At 43.4% G+C, this 15,554-nt stretch overlaps 1 protein-coding gene across 2 annotated transcripts; it reads right to left on the bottom strand.

The window, feature by feature from the left end:
* Window positions 1-4,363: 4,363 nt before the first annotated feature.
* On the bottom strand, window positions 4,364-13,791 carry LOC138966934 (asialoglycoprotein receptor 2-like). 2 transcript variants are annotated; one of them, XM_070339337.1, is made up of 5 exons: window positions 13,632-13,791; window positions 12,918-13,006; window positions 11,239-11,326; window positions 5,238-5,466; window positions 4,364-4,499 (listed from the first exon to the last, which is right to left on the bottom strand). In XM_070339337.1, exons 1-5 carry the CDS (start codon window positions 13,681-13,683, stop codon window positions 4,478-4,480), a joined length of 480 nt encoding a protein of 159 aa, XP_070195438.1. In that variant the 5' UTR covers window positions 13,684-13,791; the 3' UTR covers window positions 4,364-4,477. The 2 variants fall into 2 exon arrangements, with proteins under 2 accessions (XP_070195438.1, XP_070195439.1); XM_070339338.1 differs by having other exon boundaries at window positions 4,364-4,493.
* Between the last annotated feature and the right edge of the window lie 1,763 nt (window positions 13,792-15,554).

Here is a 15,554-nt window from a genome sequence, read left to right as displayed (position 1 = left end):
GGTTGTGTCCAGTCGCGTCCCTTGCAACAAGATGGCGACAAGCGCGTTACGGATTTACTGTTGTGGAGAGTTGATGGACGACGATGATGAACAAGCAGTACTGTTTTATTGTTGATGTGAATGTAATGCCAAAACATCGAACTATCGATTCGAACGTCAATGAAGAAGTGAGCGTGAAAATCGAGCGCAAAACAGCCGGGTAAAAGTTCAGGGCGCTAAAGTACATTTGAGCCGAAATCGCACCCAAACTCCTGTTGACCTCATTTCTTCCCAAAATAAACATCACTGCTAAAATAAAATGCATTAAAACCAAGACAGTATCCAACCCAGTATCCTTAATTTTTGAAAGGCTAAGTGATTTACAACAAATGTCTTCTCACAATCCGTAACTTTGTCAAAAGATATTTGCAGAAGTTTCTCACCTCGCCTTGGCAGCCATCTTGGAACTGGAGAGACCCTACGCAGGAAGCAAGGTTGAAAGTTGGTTAACCGGTGACGTCACTCCAGTCGTACCGGACCGAGTTTTTGCGACCTCCGGTTCGACTCGAGTCACCTTAGTTGACGCCAAAACTCGCTCACTCAGTGTTTCGCACTTGCAAACTTTCACATGGTGGAGAGATGCGCCAGTGCATGTCTTCGATCTATATATAAAGTCCAATCGTTCAATTATGTTTGACAAAAAAATCTCATCTAGAAAATATATCAGCGTATTGGAAATCGCTAACTGATACGATCCTGCACTGCGCTGTCAGTTTTTAGGCTACCAGTAAGTTCGTCACACGGTAGATTCGTCACTGAGTGGTAATCGAGTGCGAGCCATGTAGTAGTACAGGGCCGGACTACCGGGGGGGTTATGGGGGTTGCGCAACCCCCCCCCTAGCCTAAACATGTACCTTACTTATTTAATTTTTTTTTATTATTGCTTATTTTATGCCGTTTCATGCAAGGAGCGACCATTTTCCTATCTCAGAATATGACCTACCCGTCAGCTTCAGGGGGCTTCGCCCCCTGACCCCCACAACGAGGGGGGGGTGGGTTCTAGGGTTTCCGGACCCCCCCCCCAGCCAAAAAATAAAAATATTGAATGAGGTATGCATTTCTTTATTTTACATTGAGTTTCAATTTTTGGGGTATTAATCAGTGACAAAATCTGCTGCCTGAAACTGGTAATGATCATCCTCAGAATGCACCAGATTGCACCATTTTGCATCCTTTTTTTCAAAATTTTCCGGGGGGGCATGCAAGCTAGGCGCTTCGCGCCGTCGGCTCGGCGCTTCGCGCCTTCACACCCATATCTTCACAATATACTTTTGAAAAAAACCAGTCATAAAATGAACTGATCCGCCCCTGCCGCCAGGGGGGACATCCCCCTGGGCCACCACTGGCAACCCCCCCCCCCCCTCCTCTTCGCCTAGTCCGGCCCTGTTGTAGGCTTATGTGTTTCCCCGTTTGTTTCTGTTTTGTATTGCTTTGATATGTTTTTGTTTTCATCGTGTTTTGCTGTAGATATCATCTTCACTTAGGTCGTTTCTTCATTAACGAGCAATGCCCTTTCAAGTCGGGTTTCAGTGATGAATGTATGCCTAAAAACACTCCGAGTAACTCTTTTACTCACTCAGTCTCGCTTCCTATTTCGCTGTCGCTGTGCTTTTTGCTTTGAAAGTATAAACGGCTGCAAACAAATGAATTAAAACCATACCGATTTAATCAGTGTAAGTCCGTTTACTGTGCCGAATTACCTCAGTCTCTCTCTCTCTCTCTCTCTCTCTCTCTCTCTCTCTCTCTCTCTCTCTCTCTCTCTCTCTCTCTCTCCCCCCCCCCCCCCCCCCCCTTCCATTGCACACCGGTACGACCGAACTAAGGTAACGTTAAATTACTGTTGTGCAGCGGGTTGAAAGAATACCCTATACAGGGGCGGATCAGTTGCTTTGTAAGGGGGGGGGCACTTTGAATCGAAAGTGAAATGTGATGGGCGCGAAGCGACAGAATTTGCTAGGGGGGTCCGGGGGCATGCCCCCCCGGAAAATTTGTTTGCCCAAAGAAGCAAAATGGTGCCATCTGGTGCCATCTGAACTTAGAAATGGTCATAGAATCAGCATTGCAAAATCTTTTTTTTTTTCTTCTTCTTTTTTTTTTTTTTTTTTTTTCGGGGGGGGGGGGCACGTGCCCCCTGTGCCCCCCCCCCTCGTCCGCCCCTGCTATACCTCGGAGATATAGGCCTACCTTCACTCGGTCTCAACGACGTCACGTGACATGTTATATGGTGGAAGAGAATGCTGTCGCTTATTTTCCTTTTGAGGATGAGGGTTTAACATGGATCGGGAACTTACAGGACAACCGCGGCTGTGCTTGCAAGTTTGGATAGTTCTTTCTGTGACTGAGCATCGTTTCAGTCTTACCGAACTGAGGGTGGAAAATAAGTGACAGCATTCTCTTCCACCATATAACATGTCACGTGACGTCGTTGAGACCGAGTGAAGGTATATCTCCGAGGTATAGGGTATTCTTTCAACCCGCTGCACAACAGTAATTTATTGATACCTTATAGTTCGGTCGTACCGGTGTGTAATACCTTCTCTCTCTCTCTCTCTCTCTCTCTCTCTCTCTCTCTCTCTCTCTCTCTCTCTCTCTCTCTCTCTCTGTTTTTGGCACGGTATGTGTGAATATCTGTGATCTCTCAAGTCAGTCTCACAGATCGCGGGTGTGCTTGGTAAAAAAATATATATACCGAGCAACAAAAGAAGCGCGAATTTTCTCCAGAAAAACGTTTAATCACAATTTTAAAATGTCATTTCTCATAAACGTAACATCGAAACGAATCAAAATCACGGTGGTATGTTCTTCGCACACTGTTCTTGGCTATGGCATAGTCTTTCGCTGCCACGGGCAAAGAAAGCCTCTGCAGATGGTCAGTACGGTGTGTGACCCCCTTGGACGTTGATGACGGCCTGGCAGCGGCGCCTCATGGAGTGGATGAGTCTGTTGATGGCGTCTCTCAGGATGTTGCGCCAGGCATGGATAAGGGCCTGACGCAGTTCTGCGGCAGTTCAGTCTTGGTCCTGGGCGTAACTGGTTGAGCTTTCTTTGAAGTTGGTCCCAGAAATGTTCAACTATGATGGGATTCAAATCTGGGCTGAGGCGGGCCGGCCAGGCCATGATGTCGATGTCATTGTGCTGCAGGAAGGCCTGGGTGACCCTGCCTGTGTGCGGGCGAGCGCTATCTTGCTGCAGAACACTGACAGTTTCTGCGCGCCTGGAAAAAGGGCACAACATGAGGCTGTAGGATCTGGTCAATATAACGCTGTGCTGTGATGCCGTTTCCCCGACCAGGACTGACCAAGATTGTTGAAAAACACAGGTCCCAGGGATTGGTTGAGGCCGATTCCACCCCAGACCATGACGATTGGTCCACCCTGGGCATTGTGTTCCATGACGCAGTCACCAGCATAGCGTTCACCTCTTCTTGGCCACATTCTGACACGCCCATCATGACTAATGCAGTAACGGCTCTCATCGGTGAACAGAATGTTTCGCCATTGTCTCCAGTTCCAGTTGATGTGATCCTGGGCCCACTGCTGGCGCGCCATGCGATGTCTTTGAGTGAGAACTGGGCTCTAGCTGGACGGCAGTCAGTTTTGGGGGTCTCGCTCAGCAAGTCTTCGGCGTACTATCTGGCCACTAATGGGTCTCTGGTGGTTACCGACGGTGTTCCTGGCTGTTTCATTGGCTGTACTGGAATCGGTTTCTCAAATGATGTCGCAGGATCTGGCGATCTTGTCTCTGTGTGGTAACGCGAGGTCTTCCACTTCGTTGTGTATCAGCAGTTCTTCCAGTGTTGACAAAACGTTGCTGAAGGCGATATACTGTTGACCTGAGATGCACATTGAAAGCGACTGCTACCGCTTCTTGGTCATCACCAGCCGATAATCGACCCACTGCCCTCTCGCGTTGTTCTGGTGTCAATCTTGGCATCTTGACTCTGTCAAAAGTTTTACTGGCAGTAAGCGTGCCATGGTCTCTTTTTATTACTAATGCATCAGTGAACACATCTCACACATGAGGTTTCCCCTACTCCTCTTGCACGTGCTGTAAGCGCGCATCATGTGTTTCACGTGGAAACTGCTTGTCCCGTGCGTTGAGACAGCACAGCAATGGGAAAATATTCACACAACAGCTTTGTTACACATGACTGCATAGGGCATCTATATCCCAAAAATGGTCACTCTCAGATTAACTGCGTTTTTTAAAATCAAAATATCGAAAAATAATTCGCGTTTCTTTTGTTGCTCGGTATATATGTATAAAACGTTCTCCACTGCGTACCTCACAGACATGACAAATACGACAGAAATGACAAAAGAAGACTGGGTCAACTTTTTAATTTTGACTTTTTTTCAGCTGCTTTCTGTGCCGCAGTTGAAATTATCTCATCCATGTATGACGGATTGTCGTTTGGCGCCGCTGTCAAAAAAGCTGCTCATCCATGAACCTCCCTAGGCCTGTGTGAAGCATGGAGAAAAAAAAGGTTGAAATGTTAATTAAAAAAAGACATACAGTGTGTATAATGGCCCGGACCCGGCAACGTCGTCTGTCTGTCTGTCTCTCTGTGCTAGTATGCTGTGAGTGTGCGTAGACTGGAATCAGTATAACATTGTGGGCACAACCAAATTTATTTTATTTGTTCGGGGGCCGGGGGGGGGGGGGGGTCCACTACTCCATCTTCCCTTGACCTAAAACTGAGAAAGTACACAAGAACATTGCAAGCACTGGATTATGTGTTGAAATGAAAAATTCAACCACTTTTCGTGCACTGTGTTTTGCGGTTCAAATGAAACGCCAAATCTGATCGAAACGTGATTGCAGTTGAAAGGGTTCAAACAAACAGCCTGAGAGACTGAGAGAGAGAGAGAGAGAGAGAGAGAGAGAGAGAGAGAGAGAGAGAGAGAGAGAGAGAGAGAGAGAGAGAGAGAGCTGATTTGAACTCAACTGAACTTTATTTATCGTCGTCACAAGGATACAGATTTAAGGCCAGCCGCCGCCTTTTTCTTACAACTTCTGTCATTGAACATACACACACACACACACACTCATACACACACACACCGTGACACACACACACACACACACACACACACACACACACACACACACACACACACACACACACATAATCGTAATAAAGATGTGCACAATATTCGAGACTTCTTAGCCTATAGTGTATTCCAAACATAGCATACCTTTTTTCGCACACCGGAGTAGTCTGTTGATAGTATCTCTCACACCAGAGATCATTCCATCCGCCATTTGAGAATATCTCACCACAGTCTTCCCCGCCTTCGTATGCTTGAGAGTTGTCAAATTTCGCTGAAAGCCAGTTGGAGTATTTCAACGGTAGACCGTTGCTGTTGTAGACCCATCGTGCCTCCCGCACCAGGTCGTTGATTCCCATCCACACGCGGCTCAACCCTGAAGATGAAAGAAACCAGGCAGGAACTGTTCAATCAAGTCACAGGGCCGGACTAGGCGAAGAGGAGGGGGGGGGGGTTGCCAGTGGTGGCCCAGGGGGATGTCCCCCCTGGCGGCAGGGGCGGATCAGTTCATTTTATGGGTGGTTTTTTTCAAAAGTATATTGTGAAGATATGGGTGTGAAGGCGCCGAGCCGACGGCGCGAAGCGCCTAGCTTGCTAGGGGGGTCCGGGGGCATGCCCCCCCGGAAAATTTTGAAAAAAAGGATGAAAAATGGTGCAATCTGGTGCATTCTGAGGATGATCATTACCAGTTTCAGGCAGCAGATTTTGTCACTGATTAATACCCCAAAAATTGAAACTCAATGTAAAATAAAGAAATGCATACCTCATTCAATATTTTTATTTTTTGGCTGGGGGGGGGGGGGGTCCGGAAACCCTAGAACCCCCCCCCCCCTCATTGTGGGGGTCAGGGGGCAAAGCCCCCTGAAGCTGATGGGTAGGTCATATTCTGAGATAGGAAAATGGTCGCTCCTTGCATGAAACGGCATAAAATAAGCAATAATAAAAAAAAAATTAAATAAGTAAGGTACATGTTTAGGCTAGGGGGGGGGGGGGGGGGTTGCGCAACCCCCATAACCCCCCCGGTAGTCCTGCCCTGAGTCACAATCCTTCCCGTGTTAAGTCCTTCTCTCAGATAATGTCTTTTTACATTTAGTCAAGTTTTGACTAAATGTTTTAACATAGAGGGGGAATCGAGACGAGGGTCGTGGTGTATGTGTGTGTGTGTGTGTGTGTGTGTGTGTGTGTGTGTGTGTGTGTGTGTATGTGTTGAGCGATTCTGAGTAAACTACTGGACCGATCTTTATGAAATTTTTCATGAGAGTTCCTGGGTATGATATCCCTAGACGTTTTTTTAATTTTTTCGATAAAAGTTTTGATGACGTCATATCCGGCATTTTGTAAAAGTTGAGGCGGCACTGTCACACCCTCATTTTTTAATCAAATTGATTGAAATTTTGGCCAAGCAATCTTCGACGAAGGCCGGACTTTGGTATTGCATTTCAGCTTGGAGGCTTAAAAATTAATTAATGACTTTGGTCATTAAAAATCTAACAATTGTAATTAAAATAATTTTTTTATAAAATGATCAAAAATTACGTTCATCTTATTCTTCATCATTTTCTGATTCCAAAAACATATAAATATGTTATATTCGGATTAAAAACAAGCTCTGAAAATTAAAAATATAAAAATTATGATTAAAATTAAATTTCCGAAATCGATTTAAAAACAATTTCATCTTATTTCTTGTCCGTTCCTGATTCCAAAATCATATAGATATGATATGTTTGGATTAAAAACACGTTCAGAAAGTTAAAAAGAATAGAGATATAGAAAAGCGTGCTATCCTCCTCAGCGCAACCGCTACCGCGCTTTTCTGGATTGTCAATGTCACTGCCTTTGCCACGAGCGGTGGGCAGACGATGCTACGAGTGTGTATACAACTCTCCTGTGTTCACTTTCAAGTGAATAACTATCGTTCTGATATCATTTTAAAGTGAAGCTAAAGAAACCTGGTATCGGCACTGCTGTGCATCTCCTATGATCTCAATGGTATCAAGGCACGGGTCATAGCCCTTTGCCGCGACAAGGTTTGCCGATACCGGCACTTGTCTTGTCTAGACAGTGACGTCATTCATAGATGACGCCAATCATAAATGACGTTTGTCAAGGGAACTTATGCTTTCAAGTGTTGCTGCTTCCAGTGACAGGGCTATGACCCGTGCCTTGATACCATTGAGATCATAGGAGATGCACAGCAGTGCCGATACCAGGTTTCTTTAGCTTCACTTTAAAATGATATCAGAACGATAGTTATTCACTTGAAAGTGAACACAGGAGAGTTGTATACAGATTGATCATTGTATACAATCAATTTATCATTGTATACACAAATTACACAAACGTCATCTTGTGAGGGACCAAAAAATATTGAAACTCTCGGATGATTTTTTTGTGTGGTATCAACCTCGACCTACGGTCTCGGTTGATACCACAAAAAAATCATCCTCGAGTTTCAATATTTTTCGGTCCCTCACTCGATGACGTTGTGTAATCTCTATTACGCACGCCGTGGATCGTGTAACTCTGCATTTGCGCCACCGCAACTTTTTATCGCTTCACGCCGACGAAGAGGCAAGCTGCGAGGTAGGTCTCTCGAATGATAAATTAAATTGTTAGAATGCTAGGCACTCAGCATGTTCTCAAGTGTTGCATTTCACATACTTATATCCTTAGCTATATTTCTGTATATATTTTTTGATGCTTTGATGGCCCTGGTGATCGTGACGATCTGTTTTTCTTCTCGTTTCCCCATGTTTTGGGCATATTTTCAGTTTCTGCGTCAAATGCAACAAAACGGAGATTACTGGTTATTCTTGGACATGTTCACTGATAACTTTAATGTTTTATGAATCTCCACGTGTAGTTTCTCTGTATATAGTTCCATATATACTTTGCAAGAAGCAGATAAAAACAGAGTGTCAACAACTCTCTGTAATTCGCCACCGCATCAATTCAATGTTAGATGTAACTCGCCACCGCATTTTTTGTTATTCGCCACCGCACTACGCAAATTGTTATTTTCAAACGCATCAACATCGTGGAGGCATTTAAACCTTTATTTTTGTCACAAAACTGACAGCAATTGATAGGAGTATTTTAACTTTAGTGCTGCAAGTTTTAAACTCAGGGGCGTGGCACCATGAGTTGACAAATCAAACTGTAGTATTTCTTCTTCTTCTTCTTCTTCTTCTTCTTCTTCTTCTTCTTCTTCTTCTGTATGAAAAGTATAAGTGTATAACCCATGTGTGTGAAATAATTCTAAAATTTAGTCATTCCTATTACCAGCGACAACAAAAAAACTCATCAGTTTGACGCTGGAAGAGAAAAGAACGCCTCTGACAGACGTGAGGTTTTTCGGGAAAGAAGAATGACGAAGAATGTGGGAGTGAAACGCCGCCAGGTGCGTCTCAGAAACGTGTTCTACAAAAGCTGAACTATACACTGAACTGAACAACTCCAAATCAATATTTTCAATTGGAAGTGACAGAATCACTGAACTCTTCAACATACATGTATTATGCAATTCATTAGACAGTTGCGGTGGCAAATAACATCCAAGACGTGAAATTGCGGTGGCGAATTACACCAAGCATCGGTGGCGTATAACATGAAGTCTAATTGTTTGTGTTTTCTTTTGCCGCGTGCGTCACCCAAAGACAAAATTGTGCAACAGCATTCATCAAGAATACAAAGGACATGTTTAGCTCACAGGATATCATCACGGGAATGCATCAACTAGTGCTGTTTCGTTGAAGTTACGAAGGAAGGGACAAATCGTGCAATTTCAGCTACAATTCCAGCAGAAATCGGACTTCTGAACTGCCGAAACCTGACATTTCGACTAAAAAAGCACGTACCTTAGACCTTGAGTATATACTTCTTTAAAATGTACTAATGAAGAATCTAGATGATGCCTGAAAGTCCTACAAATTTTCATTTTCTGTGAGAGACCTACCTTGCAGCTTGCCTCTTCGTCGGCGTGAAGCGATAAAAAGTTGCGGTGGCGCAAATGCAGAGTTACACGATCCACGGCGTGATACGGTCTTGCGGAAAAAATGCAGTGCGTTCAGTTTCATTCTGTGAGTTCGACTGAGCTTGACTAAATGTTGTATTTTCGCCTTACGCGACTTGTTTTTTTATTGAAAATGTAGTGCTATAGCTACGTGCAGCAAGCCGTTCGCGAAGTATACTCAGGCTTCGAGTAGTCGACTTCGCTCAATTAATGACAAGCTTTAAACAAACCCTCCATTTAAGTGCTTGACTATAGTCAGTCACTAAATTAGTCGATTACCGACACCTCTGTCGATCTGCAAAATGACATGAAAAATATGCACACGGAGCTGTTGATTTTGGCCAAGTGATGCTCCTATTTCGCGTAAAAGCCCAACAAAATGTTGTGTGATGCGTAATAACCTGTACATATCTCTTGGGGCTTACATGATCAATTACATCGGAAAGAATCGGTATCTTGAATGTTTGTTTAATCTCTGGTATAAATGGTATGTTGGAAATGTTCAGCATGTGATTCTGTATGGTTCAGTGATAAGCAGCAGTTATACAGTTGTTCGGGCCCATGCACACGATTCGGCCGGTCACCATCAATTCAGGTCTGCCCAGTCGTTTACATGGGATTTAAGGCCAACCTTCCTCGTAGACACATACCACAAATCAAAAGCCTTGGCTGCTTTCTGTGCATAGTAGGATTTAAAAAAAATATTATTAACGAGTGTTAAAAGCCACAATTGCCAATTGCCGAAATCAGTTAATAACACAAATTGCATATAGAAGAAACAGTCAGGATATTGATTTTTGGAATAAGTCCAAGCGTAGGGATGGTCTTTTCCCGCGCAAAAGCCTGGGCAGATCTCAGACATGTTTTCATGTAAAGGACTGTGCTTCTTATAGTTTCGAATTCGATCACTTCTATCCGTGACGAGTGAGCCCTTATCGGCGACCCTACCATTACTGCGACATTCATACATGATGGGCGAAGGGGCAACTAACTAATCATCTGTGAAGTCACCATCAGAGACCCGGTTGTATTGAGCAAATATGGTGGCGAAAAAGTTTCATATCAGTGATACAAATTGTTGCTTTAATATCACAAAATAATAACAACCGCAGGTATATTGTCTACAAGTTGGTATCCACCTTCATTGGCTCTGTCCGTTTTTAACCGCTTGCTTCCCTTCATATAATCCGGCTATAAAGCGTCGTCTTCCCGAACAAAATCTTGCAAGTCAGTCTCAAAATCATCCTCGGGGAATTCTGGGTAGGCAAATCTTTATCATGCAATGACGTCAGCGGTCAATGTATTTCGGAGTCAGAGTACAACATAATGTTGGTCACACTTTAAATCAACGCTACTTGAGATTGCTTTCCAAACTAATAATTATACGAAGTGAACGGGAGCATAGGGCCAGTTATCAACTCGAACAGTGAGATCGAAAGAACGTACGCTACACAAATACGAACGGAGAAACTTGGAAACCGACGAGTCGACACTGGCATGCTCGAGAACTCACGTGTAATGCATCGTGTTTGAAGTTCAAATTTCTATTTTCACTCCGGAGAAGTGCACGGTGTGTCGGGTTCGCTCATTGGTAGAGCGCTCGCCCACTGACACAGCGGTCACTGGTTCGAATCGCGTAATTGGCAAGAATTTGTGTAACTTTTTTTGCTTCAATGTTTCAATTTTTTATTTTCTGATCTCGTTATTCTTGTATTTTATTCATTTTAATTCACTCCAAAGGTTTTGAGTGGTGTATTGAAAATTGAATTTTAATGCGTAAGTGCCCTTGAACAGTTCTCCCACAATCTCGTATTCTCTTTTAAGTCCGGGATGCCTCCCGTCTATTTGCAGAGAAGGTCAAAGGGCGTATGTATATCACCGCGCGTCGACTGAATGTAATGGTGGTTGGGGGCTTGTAAGATCATCATGTGTGCTTGTGTACCAACTCAAAAGCGGTCGCTGAAGCAAGCATAGGCGGTTATGAGTGTGCAGCTTCGTTGAGTCGTCGACGGAAAAATCCACTCGTGCTAAAAACATGAGTGAACGTGGGAGTCTAAGCCCATGAACGAAGAAGAAGAAGAAGAAGAAGAAGAAGAAACCGACCCCTTCAATGTAAGTAAAACAATGTCTTACCAGATCGACTCATCTGTGCAACGATGAAGTCATTCTCTGCCTTGGATTCCACCTCAAGCATCTTGGCACCCAGCAGCTCGCAGAAAGCCTGCAATTCAAAGCGGACAAAACAACCATAACAGTAACAATCAATCAATCAATGACGCTTATATCGCGCATATTCCGTGGGTACAGTTCTAGGCGCTCTGCAGTGATGCCGTGTGAGATGAAATTTTATACGGCCAGTAGATTGCAGCCATGTCGGCGCATATTTACCTTACACGGCCTTATTCCAAGTCACACGGGTATGGTAGACAATTATTAACTGTGCCTAAGCAATTTTGCCAGGAAAGACCCTTTTGTCAATCGTGGGATCTTTAACGTGCACACCCAATGTAGTATACACGGGGGGTGGTTCGGACACCGAAGAGAGTCTGCACACAAAGTTGACTCTGTGAAATAAATTTCCGCCGAACCTGGGATCGAACTCGCGCTGACAGCGGCCAACTGAATACAAATCCAGCGCGCTACCAACTGAGCTATATCCCCGCCCCAATAACAATAAGAAGAAAAAATACTGCATTTATTAAGAAATGATTGAAATCCGGTACTTAGACTCGAAAATCTTTTCAATTTTACTAATGAATTCATGGGTGATTCTGGTGCACAAGTTTAATACTCAATATTCAAGTTACATAGATTATCATATAAACAAGGTCTTATAACGCCTCTTTTATTTCTTATTTCTCTCTGAGCAATCCTGAAACTCATATAAAAACTATCTTTCAAATGTCAAGTCAAATTTATTGACATTTGCCTCTAGGGTAAGATAAAAGCGTATTTTCCGTCAAAGTGGGTGGGGGGAGCGATAATAGAAGCCCTATACTGTTCAAAATCTAACTCGTTTGGGGACGTTGATTTAAAAAAAAAATTAGTTATTATGATACCCCATATTTTAGCTTTCAGTTTTGCATTCCTTGATACTTACAGAAAAGTTCTCTTTTACAAATGTGTTATTACTTTTACAAGCAGTACAGACTCCGGCCTTAAGGCAAAATATTGATGAAAACATTATTTGATTCCTTTTCAACTTGCATGAGCTTTGAAGTTGAAATGCTATCATATAGTCCGAACCAGGTTAAAAAAGAAGTAATTTAAAAAAAAAATCAATGAATGTGATTGAGAAAAAAACAGTCGCCACAGTGCCGCCTCAACTTTAAAAAAAATTCCCATATGGTGTTATCAAACGTGTTTATTACAACCATAGGTAAAAACGCATGGGGATATGCTATGAACAAGTGGATGTAAAACTGTATACAGCCAATGTCGAGAAGTTAATTAGTTTTCTTGGAATCGATCCACACACACACACACACACACACACACACACACACACACGTGACACACACACTCACACGCACACACACATACACACAAACACGCGCGCACACACACACACACACACACACACACACACACACACACACACACAGTGCCCTCACCTCTCTCGCGATTCCCAGTATCCAGCAACACATTTGGTCAAATATTGACTGAATGTACAAACAACGAAAAGCTTCACCGATGTGACTGATATTCGATCACTTTTTACCTTAATTTTTATATAAACTCAGTTGTATAAATGCTTATCTGATGGTCACAGTATTTTTTTTTTTTTTTTTTTTGGTCGCTAGCAGACGTACCTTAGCAGAAGTCCAAGGAACTTTGATATCCAGGAAGACATAGCAAGAATGCTCAAAGGCAACCCAGTCGTTCGGACAATGGTGAGCGGCTAAAAAACACAACACACACAGTTACTAATTGACTTGCATCGACATGGATGCAGTCCGTTTGACGCTCAATATAACACATAAACTCCTGATGTCTGTGTGTTTCATAAAAACTGTCTTTTGATTATGCTCAGGGGCGGATCAGTTCATTTTATGGGGGGGGGGGGGGGGGGTTTCCAAAAGTATATTGTGAAGCTATGGGTGTGAAGGCGCGAAGCGCCGTGCCGACGCGCGTAGCGCCGTGCCGACGCGCGAAGCGGCTAGCTTGCTAGGGGGGTCCGGGGGCATGCCCCCCCGGACAATGTTGAAAAAAAGGATGCAAAATGGTGCAATCTGGTGCATTCTGAGGATCATTACCAGTTTCAGGCAGCAGATTTTGTCACTGATTAATACCCCAAAAATTTAAACTCAACACAAAAAAACACAATTTTTTATTTTTATTTTTTGGCTGGGGGGGGAGGTTTCCGGAAACCCCAGAAACCCCCCCCCCCCCCTCGTCCGCCCCTGGTGCTACCTGTAATATAATGTAAACAAAAACAGTTTAGAACTGACAGTGTCAAAAATAACCACACCTTCCTTTTACGCATAAATTATATCACTGCTACACTGATTAAATAAAAACCTTACCCGCAGAACCAAAAGCTCCAAGACAGAATAATGCAAAGCTGACAGCAATCATTTTAAGAAGTTTTTGAAACGACTGAAATGAAGAAAAATAACCACGAATACAACCGCTTATTTCGCAACTATTGCGTATATGGGGGAAATGAAGTGATGTATATCTAGTATATCAGTTTATCCACCCTTCGTTTTCAATAACTCGTTCCTGCATCCGTGATCGGAGCAGATGATTGCCGCTCTGCATTCAGATGAACTGAGAAAATTCACACTGATGCAACTGACGTTGATACGAGTGTGTTAGGTCCGTCTAACGAACTGTTGCACGTACATTATCAGGTTTATCATACAAACACTGAGCGTGAACCAGACCAGACACACACATGATCTCTGAAAAAACGAAAGTATCGTTCCTTCGTGAGACGACACACACACACACACACACACGCACGCACGCACGCACGCACATAAATTCACACACACACACACACACACACACAGATTTACGCACACGCACGTACACACGTACATACACACATGCACGAACACACACATGCACACACACCCACACCCACACACCCCAAACACACACACACACACACCGTGACACACACACACACACACACACACACACACACACACACACACACACACACACACACACACACTATTGTATACACACACGCGTACATATACACACACACACACATTCGTACGCGCGCGCACTCACACGCGCGCACACATATATATATATATATATATATATATATCCCATGACCTCCCTTCTTTGTCTCTGTTACTTCAGTATGGGTATATATGTTGTATTTTTATAGCTCAATAAATACATCATGGACTCAAAAAAATATATGATAGTGCAGATTCCGATTTGGGCGAAGAACTACTTTGCTCCCGACCTTTGACCTCGCGCCGAACAATGTGACACATTTGTATGAAGTTCCAAAATCGTATTGCACGGCTCAGAAAACCATATCAGTTGCACGCAAAAATGAATCTCAGAACTGATCTGATGTATGAGATGCAATAAGCAAACGTTTCTTTCATTATGAAAGCAATGCAGGTGGGAAAAAACGAACATTCAACTTACAAGATAACCAGATGCTAGCGAACCAAAACAAAAACACGAGTACCCTCCCCTTGCTTCGTTAGCAGACGACTTTTGAGAATCTGTCAGACCGTCCTTACCTGGCACGGTTGGGCTTCGCTATCATCAGCTGTTTCACGTGTTTTGCGAGCAAGTCTACTCTTTTGCCTGGCTCTGCAGTAAGTCCACATTGGCGATGAAGGTATCTAAGAACTTAACATGTGTGTATTTTTCCGTAATCCAGTCATATTCTTTCAAAATGCAATCAAGCGGCGGTGACAGACTTGGGTCCTGTTTTCATCGCATCAATACCAGTTTAGGTTCATGCAAACACACTCGCAAAACAGTTTATCATGTAGATACATTTCAAATAGGGAGCAAATGGTTAAATCTACATATGTGTTCCCTAAAATTTGCTTCTCTGTCAATAAGACTAATTGTATAATAATGCGTTCGAAAAAAACAACGTGGAATCGATTCTGAATCGAGTCGAGTAAGCCAAATGGGGGCCAAACCGGTTTCCCCGTTCCGCCGACCTGAAACGCAAAAGAATTGTGCGCTTCAACTAAATGGATTTCTATACGACTTCATTACTTTCTTGCAACTTATGAACCTTTACTTAACGCTTTTAAACGGTCTGAAAGTAGTGTTACCGCGTACTTATAGATGCACTCATTCGTTTTATTTTTTCAGCGACGGTCACTTAGTTTAAGGTTGCAAAAAGGCCATGTCTCGCTGAAAACACTGTTTCACACTCCACAGATCGCAAAAGTGCCGCTATAGTAGTCTACACTTTGTGTTTGATGGTAGAATGGGATATACAGATTACA

This window comes from Littorina saxatilis, linkage group LG5, assembly GCF_037325665.1.
Source record: "Littorina saxatilis isolate snail1 linkage group LG5, US_GU_Lsax_2.0, whole genome shotgun sequence".
Lineage (NCBI taxonomy): Eukaryota > Metazoa > Mollusca > Gastropoda > Littorinimorpha > Littorinidae > Littorina > Littorina saxatilis.
The sequence above is the reverse complement of the archived record's forward strand: the minus strand, read 5'-3'. Positions and strand labels throughout refer to the sequence as shown.